General features: G+C 48.4%; 1 protein-coding gene across 2 annotated transcripts in view; it reads left to right on the top strand.

The window, feature by feature from the left end:
- Positions 1–15,067, top strand: part of LOC119400281 (regulator of G-protein signaling 7) — a 30,886-nt gene extending 15,819 nt beyond the window's left edge. Inside the window, exons 12-15 of one of the 2 annotated variants that reach the window (XM_037667303.2) lie at positions 181–384; positions 3,390–3,623; positions 5,145–5,561; positions 9,028–15,067. In XM_037667303.2, coding sequence (XP_037523231.1) covers positions 181–384; positions 3,390–3,623; positions 5,145–5,561; positions 9,028–9,268 — 1,096 coding nt within the window. In that variant the 3' untranslated portion in view covers positions 9,269–15,067. Of the gene's footprint in view, positions 1–180; positions 385–3,389; positions 3,624–5,144; positions 5,615–9,027 lie in introns of both variants that reach the window. The other variant, XM_037667304.2, reaches the window with a different exon arrangement.
- Positions 15,068–16,120: the final 1,053 nt, after the last annotated feature.

The raw sequence follows: 16,120 nt of genomic DNA, 5'->3' as shown, positions 1-16,120 counted from the left end.
GTTTAGAGCCTAAAGTGTGTACTTCTCTGTCTTGAGTTGGCTTCTCTTTTTCTCTGCTTGTTACAATGAATGTCAGCCACACTGGCCCAGTTTTACACTCTGCTGAAGTTCACTAATAAGGTACGCGCCCTAAAAGCGGACGGCTATGTAGACACGCAATCTTTTCTCGCACACCTGCAGGGCAGAGGTGCCCACGGAACGGCGCCTGCAGCGGTGGAACTTGTCTCTGGAGGAGCTCCTGGCGGACCCAATGGGAGCGCACGAGTTCGAACAGTATTTGCGCACCGAGTACAGTCACGAGAACATACTCTTCTGGAAGGCCGTCCAGGACCTGCGACACGGCTCGCAGCAGGACATGCCACGAAAGGTGGCCGCCATCTACGAGTGAGTGCCTATTCGAGTGATGCTTGTTATGAGATACATATTTCGGTGGCGGAGGAAGCGGTGTTGTACGCGAAAAACGGCGAACGTTCAGAGATGTGGCCCACAAAGGTGCGCCGGTTACATTTGTCTTCGTACTTCCAATAGCCGATACTCTCTCGACCATGGGCTTGTCGGCGATCAGCCATTTCTGATACGGCTTTCTGATCTTTTATCGAGATCTCTTGTCATTTCATGTTGCCGCATTTCATTGTTCCCTGAATATGAACGCATGATTGCCGTTGTTGCCTCCAGCAACTGAATTGTTACGCTGCTAAGCACGTGGATAAAGGTCCGATTTCCGGCATAGAGGAAGAAAACAGTTAGGAGGGAGCATTGTGTAATGCGAAAGAAAGAAAGAAAGAAAGAAAGAAAGAAAGAAAGAAAGAAAGAAAGAAAGAAAGAAAGAAAGAAGGAAAGAAAGAAAGAAACAAAGAAAAAAGTGAGATCACGCACGCGCACGGCAAGCTTCGCTTGCTCCCATTTTGCCGGTAGAGAAGGGGATCCTGATTTTTTGTTTTGCTCTCTGCTGTCTGTTTATATGTTCCCATGAATCACCTGAACTGCCTTCCTTTAAGCCTTTGCAGGTTCGCCTATTTTTTGGACACGATGTCATAAAAACCGGCTGTACATATAAACTACAATGAAATAGTATGAAACAAATAATCAAGATCAAGCCAGTACTTGGTTGGAAAAAAGTGGGACACATGTCCCACTGACTCATGAAGGTACCATCATGCGATCACATTACCGGGTGTTTGGGATGAAACGGCCGAAACAAGTGGCGCAGAGGAGCACTTAATTCTCAAGTTGTGCAGAGGAACGATGGGCGCGTGGCATTTCCAGCAGCAGAACAGCACCTGCACATTGGCCTTACAAGCCTTCTTAGGCCTGTTGTCTGTTCTTGTAAAGCTTGCGTCATCGCATACACGAACCATTTTTTGCATATTTTGTTGTCCCTTCTTCAGCTGTCGAAATGAACGGGTACTGATGTTGTCCCTGAATATCTGGCCAAAAATGGAACAAATTTGAACGGCATTGTGGCACCACTGCCACCTTCCGAAACTGCGGTAAAACAATTTTTTCTCGTGCTTACATAGACTTCGGTAAGATAGCAGCCGCTTAGTGTTGCGCTAATTGCAACAGGTGTTGTGGGAGAAAAAGTTTTGTGTAGAAGAGAAAGTGGGACGTTTGTGTCCCGCTGACGCACGAAGAGTTCAGGGAAAATATCTTTGCGACAACATTGTTCATCATTGATCATGGGAATAATCGTCTATTTTACTCATGTAACATCATGTAATCATGTAACATGTAACATCATGTAACAATGTACGAGCACAGCACTATCATCATCATTAGCTTCGTCGACATTCTGTTGCGCTGTTGGCTACTGTTGGGGCCGCGGTTGCGTAATTCGTAAATTTCGCAACGTGACCTACATGCTGCTGAAGTTTATATATCGGGACATTGCCAGCGTTACGAGTTTATCCAACAACAATTTTTGAATTGTATGTTCTTCCATGTTGTGCGACCAGACGATGCGAGCCAATCTTGATTGACCAGTGTGGTCAATAGGTCTGCTTGGTCACCCTATGTTAACACAACCTAACAGGCCCGTATACCAACAAGCATTTGTCCTCGTTTTAGCCTACGCTTGGTCCATGTGGTGTGGAACAAACTGATCTCGAACTCTGCAGCCGCCATAGCGCATCCGGCCACTGAGCCACTCTAGACAAGCGTCATTCGTATGTGCACTCAATTGACTCTCATCATGGACGAATAACCAGCGATGTTCTATATTTCAACGTTGGTCTTTTCTAAAGCGCCGTAAAGTGTCAAAACGTGTAACAATGCAGGTGCTGGTGCCATGATTTCTCTTCTGGCGAGACACCTGCAATAGCCGAGGTTCGTCACGAAGTCAGGGATGCCCCTGTTGGGTGTAGGTGCAGGGTTAGTTGTTGGCGATCCACGGGGTGAAGGGGGGGGCGACGAAGACCATGATACAAAAATTTAAATAAAGGCGGAGCCTCTCATCCTCGGTATCTCCTCCCCCCTCCCCCCCCCCCCCAACGCTTATTCAGGTAAATGTTCTGATGAAGTAATAACCAAGTTCACAACGTGAGTACTTAGGTCGCAACGAAAGTGACCAAAATAGTTCGTTCCTGGTTTCAAGGTCCCTTTCATGGTTGCTTTAAGGATAGCTACCTGAACTTGTTTCCACAAAAACGTGCACTTTCTTACAATAGCGTCGTAAGCTGCTTTCATTATTGAAGTTTCAAGGTTTCTTTATTTTTACGAATTGTTGCGCTCTTTCCTTGTTTCGCTCGCGTGCTGTATTGTTAATTTTGTTGCGTTGTGTTCTTCGTCGTTTTTATTGTTCACTTACATGGGAACTCTCTTTCTAACGAGTGTACATGTCATTTTATTGCATCCCTCCTTACTCTGGGCCTGTAAGGTATTTGTCAATAAATAAATAAAAGATTGGAGGCAACCCGAATCCTTGACTTAAGCTTCTGGTAGTGGCATTTGCACATCAGCGTTCGTGCTCTCTGGCGGATTCCTTGAGTTGACTTTTTGTTTTGTCACACTTCCGAAGCGGATCTTGGGAGCCACGTAGAAAGAAGTGCATGGTTGAAACCTGCTACGCCAGGTGGCGCAACGATTCGAGTTGCTCACAATCTTTCAGCGAACTCGATCAATTAATTTTCATTGATGATCCTGAAAGTTAATAGGCCCTTCTCTAAAGTCGACTTATGCTCCAATGTATTATGTATCTTAACAGAACTCTTAACTTAAACCAGAACTATCTATTTCTTACCCTTCTTATTTTTCGAACACTTTTGCTGAATACTCGGAAAACCGGAAGTGCTCGACCGGAAGTGCTTGGAAGAGGGAAAAAGATTGTCACTCGTTGCTTGTGCCACTAATCAACTAATATCACCATGCACGACTGCCCTTTTCTTTCGCAGAGAGTTCCTGTGCCGGGGCTCTCCGTGCGAGGTGAACCTGGACAGCGAGACACTGGAGCGCACGCAGCAAGAGGTGCACGAGCGGCCCACACGATTCAGCCTGGACGCCGCGCAGCACCACGTGTTCGCCCTGATGAAGAAGGACACGTACACGCGTTTCACGCGCTCCGAACACTTCCGCCGGCTCATGGCAAAGGCGCAGGCGCTGCAGCAGGCGCAGGGGCAGCGAAAAAGGTGACTCGGCAACTTCTTCTGCCGCATATAAAGTACACTTGACCGGTTGTTTCCCACCGGACTTCGCGGTCCGCGTTCGAACCATGGATTCTCGAGCTTCGTTTCTCCCTAGTCACGGCGCCACGAAACACGGAAGTACAGCACCTTCAGAAGCATTGCCTCATTACGATTTCCACCCGGTGGTGTTACTCTGCATTTATGCACGCGCTGTAATAATAATTGTTGGGTTTTAACATCCTGAAACCGCGATATTATTATGAGGGACGGTGTTGTGGAGGGCTCCGGAAATTTCGACCGCCTGGGGTTTTTGAACGCGCACCCAATCTAAGTACACGGTCCTCAAGGATTTTCGCCTCCAATGAAAATGCGGCCGCCGCGGCCTTGCACGCGGGTTGTGAATGTTGCGCAGCATCAGTTGTGTTCTAAGAGTCGCGTTTTATCACTACTTCATTTATTTAGTATCACAGCGAACGAACTAATTATTGTAATTGAGGTTAACGTTACAGCGCGAACACAGATGACGCCCCACGCCCTAATAAGAGATAACACGACACACACAAGCGCTTGTGTGTGTCGTGTCTTCTCTTCGTAGGGTGACGTAGGGTTACAGTCAGGGGCCTACCCATCTTGAAGTACCCCAATTCAGTAACAATCTTCTCACATCAGAGCAAATCGTGCACCCCCAACCTCGCGTGTTCGCGGCGCGAAAACCCACAAAATTACTATGGCGCCTTTGCTGAGATGCAGAAGCCCAAATGACTGCCTAGGGCGAACTTAATAATAAGGGTTTTTTAGATGCGAAGTATCTTAAGGCGGAGCTCAATCCGGTGGTGGTGGTGGTGTGCGGCGTGGCCACCCTTACTGCGCATGCGCATACCCTCTCCACACACCTCCTCTCCACTCACCCTCTCCCCTTCCCATCTCCACTATCCCTCCCCACTTTCCCTCTCCTCTTTCCCTCTCCCCTCCCCCTTTCCACTCTTCCTCTGAAACGCGGGCTAGACATGCCGAAAATCTCTCCTGCGCAACGCCGCGATGAGCTCGAACGCATGCGCATCCCCTCCCCTTCTCTCTCCTCTTCTACGCTGCCCCCTCTCGCCCGCCTGTCGACCGCGTTCCCCGCTGGCCTTTGAGAATTAACGGCCAGGCTAGATGGAAGATACGACGCGCGTAGCGTCCCTCTTCGCGTTCCACGACGCGAGGTCGGTAGCATGCCCAACGAACGCCCACGGAACGCGATCGTGCAAGTGCTCCGGCTTCGGATCGCCTCATGGTCCCCTTTAGCGGGAGATGGTGTAATTTTTTTTTGTGGGTGTCCGCATTTACTGCAAGTTTTGCTCTTTTCTATCATTGGGTATACCTTTTTTATTGTATGGCAGCCAAGTGTGATCAGCCTGTCATCTTCCCCGCCTTTCCTATATCACTTCTCTGGCCCAAGCGAACAATGCATTTACGTATGTCGTACAAATCTAAGAATAATGTGGTACCTACTTTGTGAGTGACCAAACTTACCGTACGCAGATTCTTCCACTTCGGTTCGAGCACCAAGAAAAAGACATCCGTGTGCGGACCGCTAGTCGGCACGCTACCGACAAATTTCGCCGGCGGCGCCAGCCTGACCGGCAACTCTCTGGTCAACGTGGGCGCTTCCACGAGCGCCGCGGGGGTCGCCGGCGTTCCGGGCGGCGTGACGGGCTCCATGATGGTCTCCGGCATCACGACTTCGGCGACTTCTCCGACGGCCACGAGACCTTCGGGTCGCCCCCTGTCCGGCAGCACGGTGGACCTGCGCAACACCTCCGAGCGGCGCGACGAAGTGGCGGTCGCCGTCGGCGGCGCTGCGGGCGGCTTCAGCGGTCGCCACTCGCACTCGACCAGTGACTTGCACAAGCTGGAGGCCCCCTCGTCTTGCTCGCCGCACGGACACGTCGTGGCCAGGTGAAAGGGCGGCGGCCTCTGCGACAGAGACACACACACGTCCTGGCCGCCTGGTACGCGTGGCTGCACGGAGCTTGCCCTGGCGGCGATGGCGGCCATGCGTATGCGCAGAGCAATGCCTCCTAGACTAGATACCTGCGACGTGAGCCGAGAAGCAGGTTCTCAGCACTCTCCTGATCTTTCCTACTCCGGCACTCCGAATAGTGGCGGCTGCGAACGGTCCTTGTAGTAGCCGTTCCAAACCACTCTGCCTCCGAGATTAGAGGACAACGTCCTCTGTAGTCCCGAAGGCAGCGTGGGCCTTAGATGTCGTGCCAATAACTGTGATGGCGTCACTTCCGACGCTACCAGAAGTAGTGTCGGCAGCGAGCGCTCCTTTCGGAGGCTACACTGAACTACGGGGAACCTCCCGACCCAATGGGAAAGCGAGTGACGTCGCAGGCATCTTTCTACAGGAGGCGTTGCGTAGAGGCGCGCGAACACATACTGCAGGGACGAAGGAAGAGCCCCAGAATGCGGTCAACGCTTGGAACATGCAAGGCCTCTGAACGGGCAGGCGGCCGCTTGCTTAGAAGACTAGCGCTACGGGTGCTCACCGAATAATTCGGGACGCCGGACAGGCGACTACTGGCGGACGAAGCGCGGCGGTAGAGAAAATAGTGCTTGCCGTGGTCTGCGCGTGTGCGGCATCCTTAGGGCATCTATAATGGCGTCGCCTTTCGCCGAAAGGAAAACGTTAAGTGCGTCTTAACGCTAATCAAGCGTTGGGCTTTGCCAGTGCTAGTCATAGCCACGTACCGTAAATATACTGGACAATCAGGTAAGTGGTGTCTAAAAGTTAAGTGACACCCAAAGTAACAAAAAATAAAAGGCGATCAAGCACACGAACACGCACGCCCACGCCGAATGTCACAGACCTAATCTGCCTCATCCGCCTAGCCCTTCTGTCACAACGCTAGGATGCACCTAGCGCAAGCTTTTTGGCGCAAAACAATGGCATTCTAGATGCACCAGGGAGCGATGCTTGCTCGCTAGGGAGGACGCACGTGCGCTGACCATGGCTGTGTTGTGCCGCCGGCGTGCTCGGCCGGCGAGCAGCCACCTTTCCGGTGTTCCGAATTCTTCTGTGAGCACCTGTACAGTCGTAAGCATGTAAGCATGCGTAGTTTGAACACGGGAGCGCGTCCCTTATGGTTATATCAGCGACGCCTACCTAGAACTTTGGTCTGGCTGGCGATATCGTACCGCGCGTGTGTTCACAGTCCCAGGCATGATTGGCTGATTATAAGCACGTACGGCTGAAAACTTAGATCAGACTAACGACAGTCAAGGCGTGTTGGAGTTCGACTGGGCCGAGAGCCACGCTTTCCGCTGTTCGTGCTTCTCTCCATCGCGATAGCACATGGGCGTCGGCAGGGGGGTGCAAATAAGCACTCCACCCCTCCACCCCCAAGCCACATCAGCACTTGCCAACCCACCCCAGCAGCACCAGCGCTTTGTACCCTCTCCAGCTCGATGCAACACGGGTTTGCTCCTCCCATGAAAAAGTCCAGCCGACGCCCATGTTCACACAAGCATATTCACACACATAGACAGGACGGGGGCTGGACATTAGCTGATGATTTACTGATGAAAACAATCGCAACACACATATATGCGCAGAAACCTACGAAATGAGGAGCAGACGGCGCTGTTAACACAAAAGATCACAGTATCACTTCAGGTACGCTTTTTCTTTGGCATGCAAGACCAAGGAAGGAGTACTGACGCATTTATCAGGTTCCATTCTAATACTGAAATACTCGAATATTTCCCTATCTTGCGGCGCAGGATGTGACTTCCACTAGCGCCCGTCGTGTCTACGTGTATCTTTCATGTGCGGGTTCCCTTGCGCTTGTTAAGATGTCTAAGCTTTTTCGTTAACCGCACTAACAGGCCATCGTAGGACGCACATAGAGTTCATTGTGCTAATCAAAATTTGGAAGATTAATTACGCGTGCTTACTTGCAGCCGTGTACTACATGTCCAGAAGGTCCGCCGCCGTGGCACAGCGGTTACAGGGCTCAAACAGCAGTTCCGAAGGTCGCGGGTTCGATTCCAGCCGTGGCGGTCGCATTTCGATGGAGGCGAAATGCTAGGTGCTCGTGTACGATGCGGTGTCAGTCCAGGTTAAAGCACACCGGATAGTCGAAGTTTCCGGAGCTCTCCACAATGACAGGCCTCATAATCATACCGTGGTTTTGGCACGTAAAGCGCCGCGTGTACAAAACAAAATGCAATCTGTAATTGTGGTTGCCTATTCCTTGTGGCCCGAAAAGGGGAATTCGCTTCCTCATGGACATGTTCGGGGAGGGGAAAACGAGAACAGCCCTGCTCCGCTTCCCCATAAGTGACGCTCATGCACTGACTGTATATCGTGGATTTGGCTAAACTTCATAGAAACGGGCCCGGAATTGCGTCGACTGCACGGGAGCATGAGTAGAATAGAGGTAGTATGAAACAGTAGCAGCATGGACTCTGTGGCCGCATGGAAGCTCCGGTCATATGCTTAATGTGTTGGAGGTCTTTGAAACGGAGGTGGGCTGTCTAAGTATCACTGCACATGGGATCGTCCAACACGTTCGTAAACATACACCAGCACTCAACGATCGACAAGTTCTTCATAAGCTTTGCTGACAACATGCATTTCTTTTATTATCTCATTGAAAAAGCAGTGCCATGAAACAAAGGCGTATAACCGAAGGTAGATACACATACATTGTTTGTTGCTATGACAACGGAGGTTCTATTCTCGATCACTGCTACTTGGATATCATTAAAGATAAAGATATAAATTGACACTGTACCCTGAATTTGCGGTACTGTGCATTCGAGTTTAGTAAACGTCGCCAAACATCAAAGTGAATTGAAGAAGCATAGGCTTATCCTTAAAAGATGGAAAGACATTGGAATAGTTCAGAGAAAAATAAACAGCGGCATCGAAGATTCTAGTTGTATTAAGCGAAAGAAAGAGACATGGGCCAGCCGCGTAACTTGTAGGACAGACAACCGGTGGTCAGTAACAGCTAAATCAATGATAGTAATAGTTAGGGCAATGAAATGTTTATCAAGGGATGGGATGGGAAACGCAGCTCAACACAGCAGCGAGTTGGATGGAGCGTCAAAATTACGAAGTTCGCAGGGATAAAGTGGAATCAGCTCGCACAAAAAATGGTTCATCGGGACAGTGGGAGAGGCCTTCGACATACTTTATGCATGAAACAAGCTTCTAATAACGCTGATGGTTGGTGACCAAACTTCTACTGTCCTATCCTGTCGTGCCCTACCCTGTCTTCTATAGTTTTTTTTTCTCTTGCTCATTTTGCGCCCCTAATCTTTCGTTAAGCCATGCACGAACTCGACCAACGGTTATACTTCTGCTAGAACTTCCACAGAACGAACACTGAAATTATCGTCTCCCGCGCAGGTTTTCATGGGGTTCTCGGGAACCGATGGAGGAGGACGCTGATTCGAGCACCCTGAAGGTTCCGCGCTGGAGCCACCGTGCCAGCGATCCAGAGGCTCTCCTACCCCAGTTGGGCCTGCAGATGGACAGCTGGGATCGGTCGTCCCTCCGAATGGACGACGTCCAGGAAACGACTTCGGCGGCTCAGCAGCAGTCGCCGCCGCCGCCGACGACGCCGACAACGACGCCAACCCAGCCGTGAAAGAACGTACCCCAGCGAGAGCCAGGAAAGGGGGCAAAAACCAAAGGCACGAATACGAAACAGCCGGAACTATCTTGGCGGCAGTGTCCATACGAGGAGCCAGGGACACATCCTCCGGTCATCGAGACTGCTGTTTCCCATTCTTCGCTGCCACCGCTGTGTGCCGTAACGTGTTCGTTTGGACTAGTGACGTCACTCGAGACGTTTTTGTTTCGACGACGCTGGCACTGCGTTTCGACGCTGTTGACGATGACGATGTTGAGGAGGACGGCGTGCGGGCGACATGTCCTCCTTAAATGTGACAAAAACTGTTATAGTGGTGTTCTCGATTTTTTTATCTTCTTTTTTTTTTCATTCCTGTCTGTTGCTTTATAGGGTGCTTCAATGTGGCTCTTATCTTCATTGCGCTGCACGTGAATTTGGAGCGCTTTTAGATTTGCCTGCCTAACGAAGGAGATAAGAGATAGATCGATAATGGACGACTAGGTTCAGTGAAGAAAGAAGCTTTAAGTGAATTATAGAATATATACATATATAGAGAGTTCACTGATAGGTGGACCTTGTTTCCTGGTCAGGATCAGTATGCTGAGTTGTTCAATGCACCCGTACAGATCCGTACGTAGCGGAATAACTCAAAGCAACTTAAGAGATTTTCCCGATCGCTATGCCAGCGCCGTACAGCGGTAGCGAGAAGCAGCTGCGGAATTTTCGCGAGACAAATAATCTGGACGCTTCGAACTTCACCGTGAACTCTTTGTTGATCGCAAACACAGGAACATTGTTGAAGGTGAAGATTATAGCGAGAAACACTCGATTCTTAAAGCAAGATTATGGCGGAATGGAGGTAAAATGATGATTGGCGCCGCGACTTCAATAATTATTATCGTCGAGTAAAACGAACGCCTTGTTTCTGTGGTGGAGGGCTCGACGTTATTGTTGGAGTGACGCTAGCGCGAAGGGCAGCAAGAAAAAGACACACACACACACTGAGACCTGACGAGAATTCAAAGTTGTAGTAGAAGCAGAGTTTCGTTGTGATTTTGCGCTGAGCTCTTTCAGTGTACACTGTTGTCTTTCGCTCGATCGATGGCAGATTTCTCAAGAACTGTCGATTGCGCAGAGGTTATACATTTTTTTTTCTTTTTAGAGAATGACAGCACACCGCCAACTGTCTCTCCACGTTACCATTCCTATCCGATGAGGTTTCCGATTTTTCGTTATTTAGCGCATTTTTTTATTATTTTTTCTATCACATTCGGCCCCGCCTTATTGATTCAGACGTTCACTTTGAGGCCTTGCGTTATCTTACGGTCCTTCTGTTGAGTTCCAAAGAAGGAATCTCTTTACATACCGTCACACTTCATCAGAATTTTCGGGTTCGAAGAACTCTTTTACGGAGGCTACAAAAAGTGCAACATGTCCACGATAACCTCGCATACGGGTTTTAAAACAGTTCGTGCCATCCTTTCGGGCCGCTAACGCGCACATATACAAAAAAATTGCACTCTCTTTCGCGGTGACTGATATACCCAAACGCCAAACCTCGCAAAGTTCCTTTCAAAGCTTTCGAGTCTTCCTGCCAACAGGGAGTAGCAGCTCCTACGGAGGGTAAAAGAAATAAAAAGTGCACTCGCTGCCGAAAGTTCCGGAGCCAACTACGGTGTTATTTCAGGTCCGAACTAGGCCCGTTGCACTTAGGTAACCAAGGTAGCCCACACTTCCAACGGTGCAGACTCCGAAAAGTGGGGTAGTCATGTTCCGAATCGCGGGTCTGTATCACTGATACGCAATGTGCCAAGAAGTCAATTGACGCCTGCGTGCCGGTTTTACGGCGCACCATTCGCTTAGTATATGCTGTAAGCTTTTGTTAACACGTTAACAAACCTGTACATGCACATGAACGCAGTCATTTGATGCAAATTATATATGAGATGGCGAGCAGGTTCGTTGCTGATACGCCATTTCTTTCAGTGTAGCGTCTCGCTGATTAGCTCCAGTGCCTAAATAGTCGTTTAAGTGCAAAATGGATCGAAAACAATACGCATTACCTCACTCTGTCGCGCTGTATAGAGTGAATGTCACACCACTAAGCATCACTAAAGGCAAGAGCACAGTGAAACTCTAGTTTCTCTTCCAAGAACTTGCGGTCGAGCAGTTCTTTCCGGTTTTCCAAATATTCAGAAAAAAATCTTCTAAAAATTAAAGCTGGTATCAAATCGGTGGTTCAAGTTAAAAGTTATACTGGGTACATATGATATAGAAGCATCAGTTTACTCAAAGGTCAGTTAGCTGACAAGATAATTAATGAAAATTAGACGAATAGGTTTGTTGACAGAGCAGACGGTTTTCTTTTGAGCCCCTAGGAACTTTGCAGCACCCGGAGGAGCCTATCTCAACTACGCGGCTCTTTCTATATGGCCTCCGAAATCCGCTTCGGCAGCGCGACGAAAACGCTGTGAAGTCGAGGAGTACACTTGGCCATACGAACACCGAAGGTACTGGTACCACAGCCAGACACCTAAGTCCAGGATTAGGGTCGCCACCATTTTTTTTTCACTTGGTGACTTCGATACACTGCGGACGTAATTCTTGCGGACGTACGTAAGCTGCCATATTAGAGCGAAATGCGCGATGACGAAGCAGGAGCAGCCTCTTCAAACAAAGATGTGATAGGCGTGGGAACTAGTTGGCTCGAGAACTTTTGGCGGAGGGTGGGCGTACCTTTAAAGTTGCGTCTCAAAACTTCCATCCTGCCAGTCACTCCGACGTGGATCCAGCAGATCTGAGGTGTACACGCAATCTTCTTCTCTGGGCAATGCGACCACGCCCGGGCGGAGATAGCACACCAGCTCAGACTCAAGCAACGTCTTCGCGCCTCGTAGACGTCTCCTCTATCACCATAATATAGAAAGTATAATATATGTGTCGGCCAGATGTAGGCGGCGCTAGCGTTGCGTACTGTACCGAGCTGTAGTGCGGTGTGTTTTGCTTACAACGGGCTCTACTAATGGGTGTAGGGGAGCTTTGAATGTTACGTAAGCATGCGTCGGGGCAGTTGTTTGTATAGACAAGGCACGCTGTTAATGACTCACACAAAGCGTAGTACTTTCGTTTTACGCAAGGCCACGTCCAGCAATCAGTGTTCAGGGACGAATGAGTTCGCTAACTTGGTCACCACGGGACATTGAAAGCGCGTAACCACACACACACAAAAAGGGGGGAGAGGGCGCAGTAGTTTGTATAGTATTCGGCTAGTTGCCTATATTTCGCAGGTTCCTGAGTGATGTGCGGTCTTTTCAGTTTTCGGTGTACAGTACGGGTCGTATGTATGGCGCAGCAGAATTTGAAAACAGTACCGCGCAGCTCCCGCTCGCCAACCTTGGTACTACGGTGACGTATTTCTTGGACATGCAGTAGCAAATTCGTGGCTTCCCGAACCTCGACGTAGTAATTAAGTTACGAAGGTGTGGTCCCTTTCCGCCTTTCGGAAATTTCTGGACTTCCCAAAGGCTGGCGATAGTTGAGGAACAAGTGGGCGATGTAGCGACTTCCATAGTTAGGCATGAATTGTTACTATCGGTAAAGAATGTGCAGTTACAGGCATGATGCTGCATTTTTTGTTGGATGGCTAAGCCGTTTTAGGCTAATTTGATTCTTTACTAGGTGCAGGTGTGGACAAAACTAATTGGAACACAGGAGCTGTGGTTCAGCTACGCATTTAATCATGCATGCGAACTACAACGTCTCTCGACTTGGCGTCTTAATCCGTGGATAGGAGCGTTGCTCCCAGTTTGTGTGGGGGAATGCTCGCCAGCTTGACGTGGCAAATGACGTAGCTTGTTCTACAAGCGATCACGCTCTAGACACGTCCCCATGATGCAGTCTAATGTAGCTTAGGAAGGGTAAGTGGAGAAATTTGCACGTAGGTTCCCCGATATATATTCAGGTGTTGTCACGGTCCTCAGATATGCGAGTTCTCAGCCTAAGAAGTTTCAAACGACACGACAACACGCAGGTACCGACTTCATTGACGGCGCGCCCGCCAGGATTCCTCGTAAGAGAAGGCTTCAGCCAATCCTGATGCTGTACACATTATTAGCGTAAGCTATTGGCCAATGGCGAGCATCCCTTACGAAAGGAGAGCGCCGTGAATCCGACTCCAGGTCGAGAGCTGTGAATCGGCAAATCAGCAATGGCTAGCTGGCATCTCAGATCCATTTCCAAGCTTCCTTGTGATGCTCGTAGAACACACTGCGATGTAGCTCGAAATAGTTACACCACAGCTCGCATGTTACAATTAGCTCTCTTTTGTCCAGACATAAGCACGTTTCGTTTTTGGTGATTGGCGTTTTTGTGACCTTTTTAGACCGTGTAGGGTCACGTTTTCTTTTTGTAGCCGTCAGACGTCTTCATGATGACGGTATTCTGTCTTACCATTTAGGCTTCGCCACAAAAAACTCGCGCTGCCGAAGTCAAACGCATAAAAGTCCCAGCTCGACACGACCTTTGTAACGGCCACACTTTGAAGTCGACAAGTGGAATCGAATAGGCAATCGCTTAATGTCGCCAACACGTAAAAAAAAATAGGTCCCATCTAGTTGAGAACGTTGAGGCACCCTTCTTAGGCCAATGACCTTGTGTCCAGACGAGACAAAAAAAAATACAAAGAAAGGAAACAGTATGAGAGGTCATGTGATATTTTCTAGGTACTCTATAGGATTATAGCAGTTGAAAAAAATTGCTTAACCGCGAAAAGGCGTAATGTCTTTTTATTTTTATTTCTCGCAAAAAACACATCCACTTACACGAACACAGACACGTACAAACACAGACAGACACGCATGTTACAGACGATTAACCCTTGTATAGCTTCACGTCGCGCAGTTTTTCTCGTTCAACTCATCCTCCTATCTCGAGAAGTGAATCTCGAGATTTCTCGGGTAGACAGGAAAGGGCGAGACTCTCGCGTATATTGCGTCTGTTAAGACAAAGAAAAAAAATATGTCGCCGGTGTCTATTTTTCTTTGATTATATAAACGGAGTGTGTTTAAGAGAAATATAGGAAAGATGTTTATTCTTGCTTGCTTCGTGGTTTTAGAGGGCGCGGCTTGGGGGTGCAGCGTAGTGAGAGATGTGATATAGAGAAAAAAAAAAGGCAGTGTCTTGCAAAGTCGTGTTTGTTGCCTGTATAGCACGCTGAGGGACGACCTAACGCTAAGCTCTCTCGATGTGCTCAGTTAAAGTTTCTCGCCTTCGGATGACGTCAGAGAACGTGGTTTTCGATTATGTATTACCTTCCTGAAGCTTAACCATATGCTAGTTGACACTGGCGTCCTTTATAAACGCGACGATGGGGACATTAATAGCAAAAATGGCTCCTTCTGTGTACTAGTCAACTAAATTGATACAATATGAAGAAAAGAAGCCCCATTGTTATCACGTGGAAGGCTTACTAAGGCCGGGACTACGTAAGCACAATAGGCTTGTGGTGACGTCACCTTTAGGTTCCAGCATCATTTAGCCGTGGCATCACAGATTTTTCACAGCGTCTCCGTGGGCCTGGTTAAACTGCATTTATTGGTGAAAAATTGTGGTGCATTGCATTGTAAGACAGCCATCGAGCCATGGAAGCTTCGAAAACTTTTCTTAAGGCCCAATTGCCTGAGTTTCAAAAACACATCAATTGTCTATGACGTCGCATACACGTGCTGTGGGTGGTGTCCAGGTTCGAAAGTCAAAAAACTTTGTTTATTTGTATTTCGCTTTCTCTTCTTCCAATGTGCCTATGGTCGGGATATTACCTAATCGCAGTATTTAAATAATTTTATAAGCGTAAATTCAAGCAGTTTACTTCGTGTCTATAAATCTGAACTTACTGCGTTATCAACGTGAAAAAATATGCCTATGTGGATCGAGGCGGCGTTAGCGTGTGCGAACAGTATTCAGCCAAAGTCTTGTCTGACTGAAAAACAGACAGATTAATATGATTGATGTGTATGCTGAAGGTTGGCTTGTCTGTGCGGCTGGCTATTTGGGTCCTCTAACACAGCCAACCAGCAAATCCAATCCGGCTAGTCGGTTAAGACTATTTGGACTAGCTTGTTGGCTAATAGCTTAAGACAGCTAAAAAAGCATAAATGAGAAGGACATGGAGGTATTGCCTATCTGTAGGTCATGAAGTTAGAATTAGGATAGTGTCCTCCTTTACGTCCTTTTACGTTATCCCTAATAACAGTTATGTCTGTTTCATTTTGCCTCATATTGTTTGCATGTATTATTGTTATGCCCACATGCCAAAATAAACGTATTTTTTTATTATTAATTCAATGCGAAGACGACCAACTAGCCCAGCCCCACATACTGCTATATTTAAGCCAGAATCTTGATAGCTGTTGATAGTACTGGCAACAAGTGACCGTCAGTCGCAATGCCTACGAACCGGTTTTGTTGAAAAGACTGTGGTTTATTGGCTAGAAAGGAATGAGTAGGCCGATTTGTGCAACTTGTTTTTGTTTTCTTCTAGAAGTTGATGATGACGATGATGATGCTCCTGCGATGATTGGCACCTACCCCCTCAGGGTTCTCCATGTTGACCCTTGGTGCTTCCTCTTTTTCTCTTGTCTTCTGTTTCCTGCGTTGAGTGCTGTCGGTTGGTGAGACTCCAAAAAAAAAAAAAAGCTATGTGGGTTTAGTTCGTCGGCCAACCGCGTGGAAGTCGAAGACAACATTCGAAGACGAAGACAAGAAGCCGAAGGCAAAAACGAAGGTCACATAAAAATGGGAGCACACACAGATAGCGTGCGAGTTGTGTTGAGTGAGCGAGCCCCGGAGCCTGCGTTTTTACCTCTCATC

This window comes from Rhipicephalus sanguineus, chromosome 7, assembly GCF_013339695.2.
Source record: "Rhipicephalus sanguineus isolate Rsan-2018 chromosome 7, BIME_Rsan_1.4, whole genome shotgun sequence".
NCBI lineage: Eukaryota > Metazoa > Arthropoda > Arachnida > Ixodida > Ixodidae > Rhipicephalus > Rhipicephalus sanguineus.
Note: the sequence above shows the minus strand (reverse complement) of the source record. Positions and strands in the feature narration are given on the sequence as shown.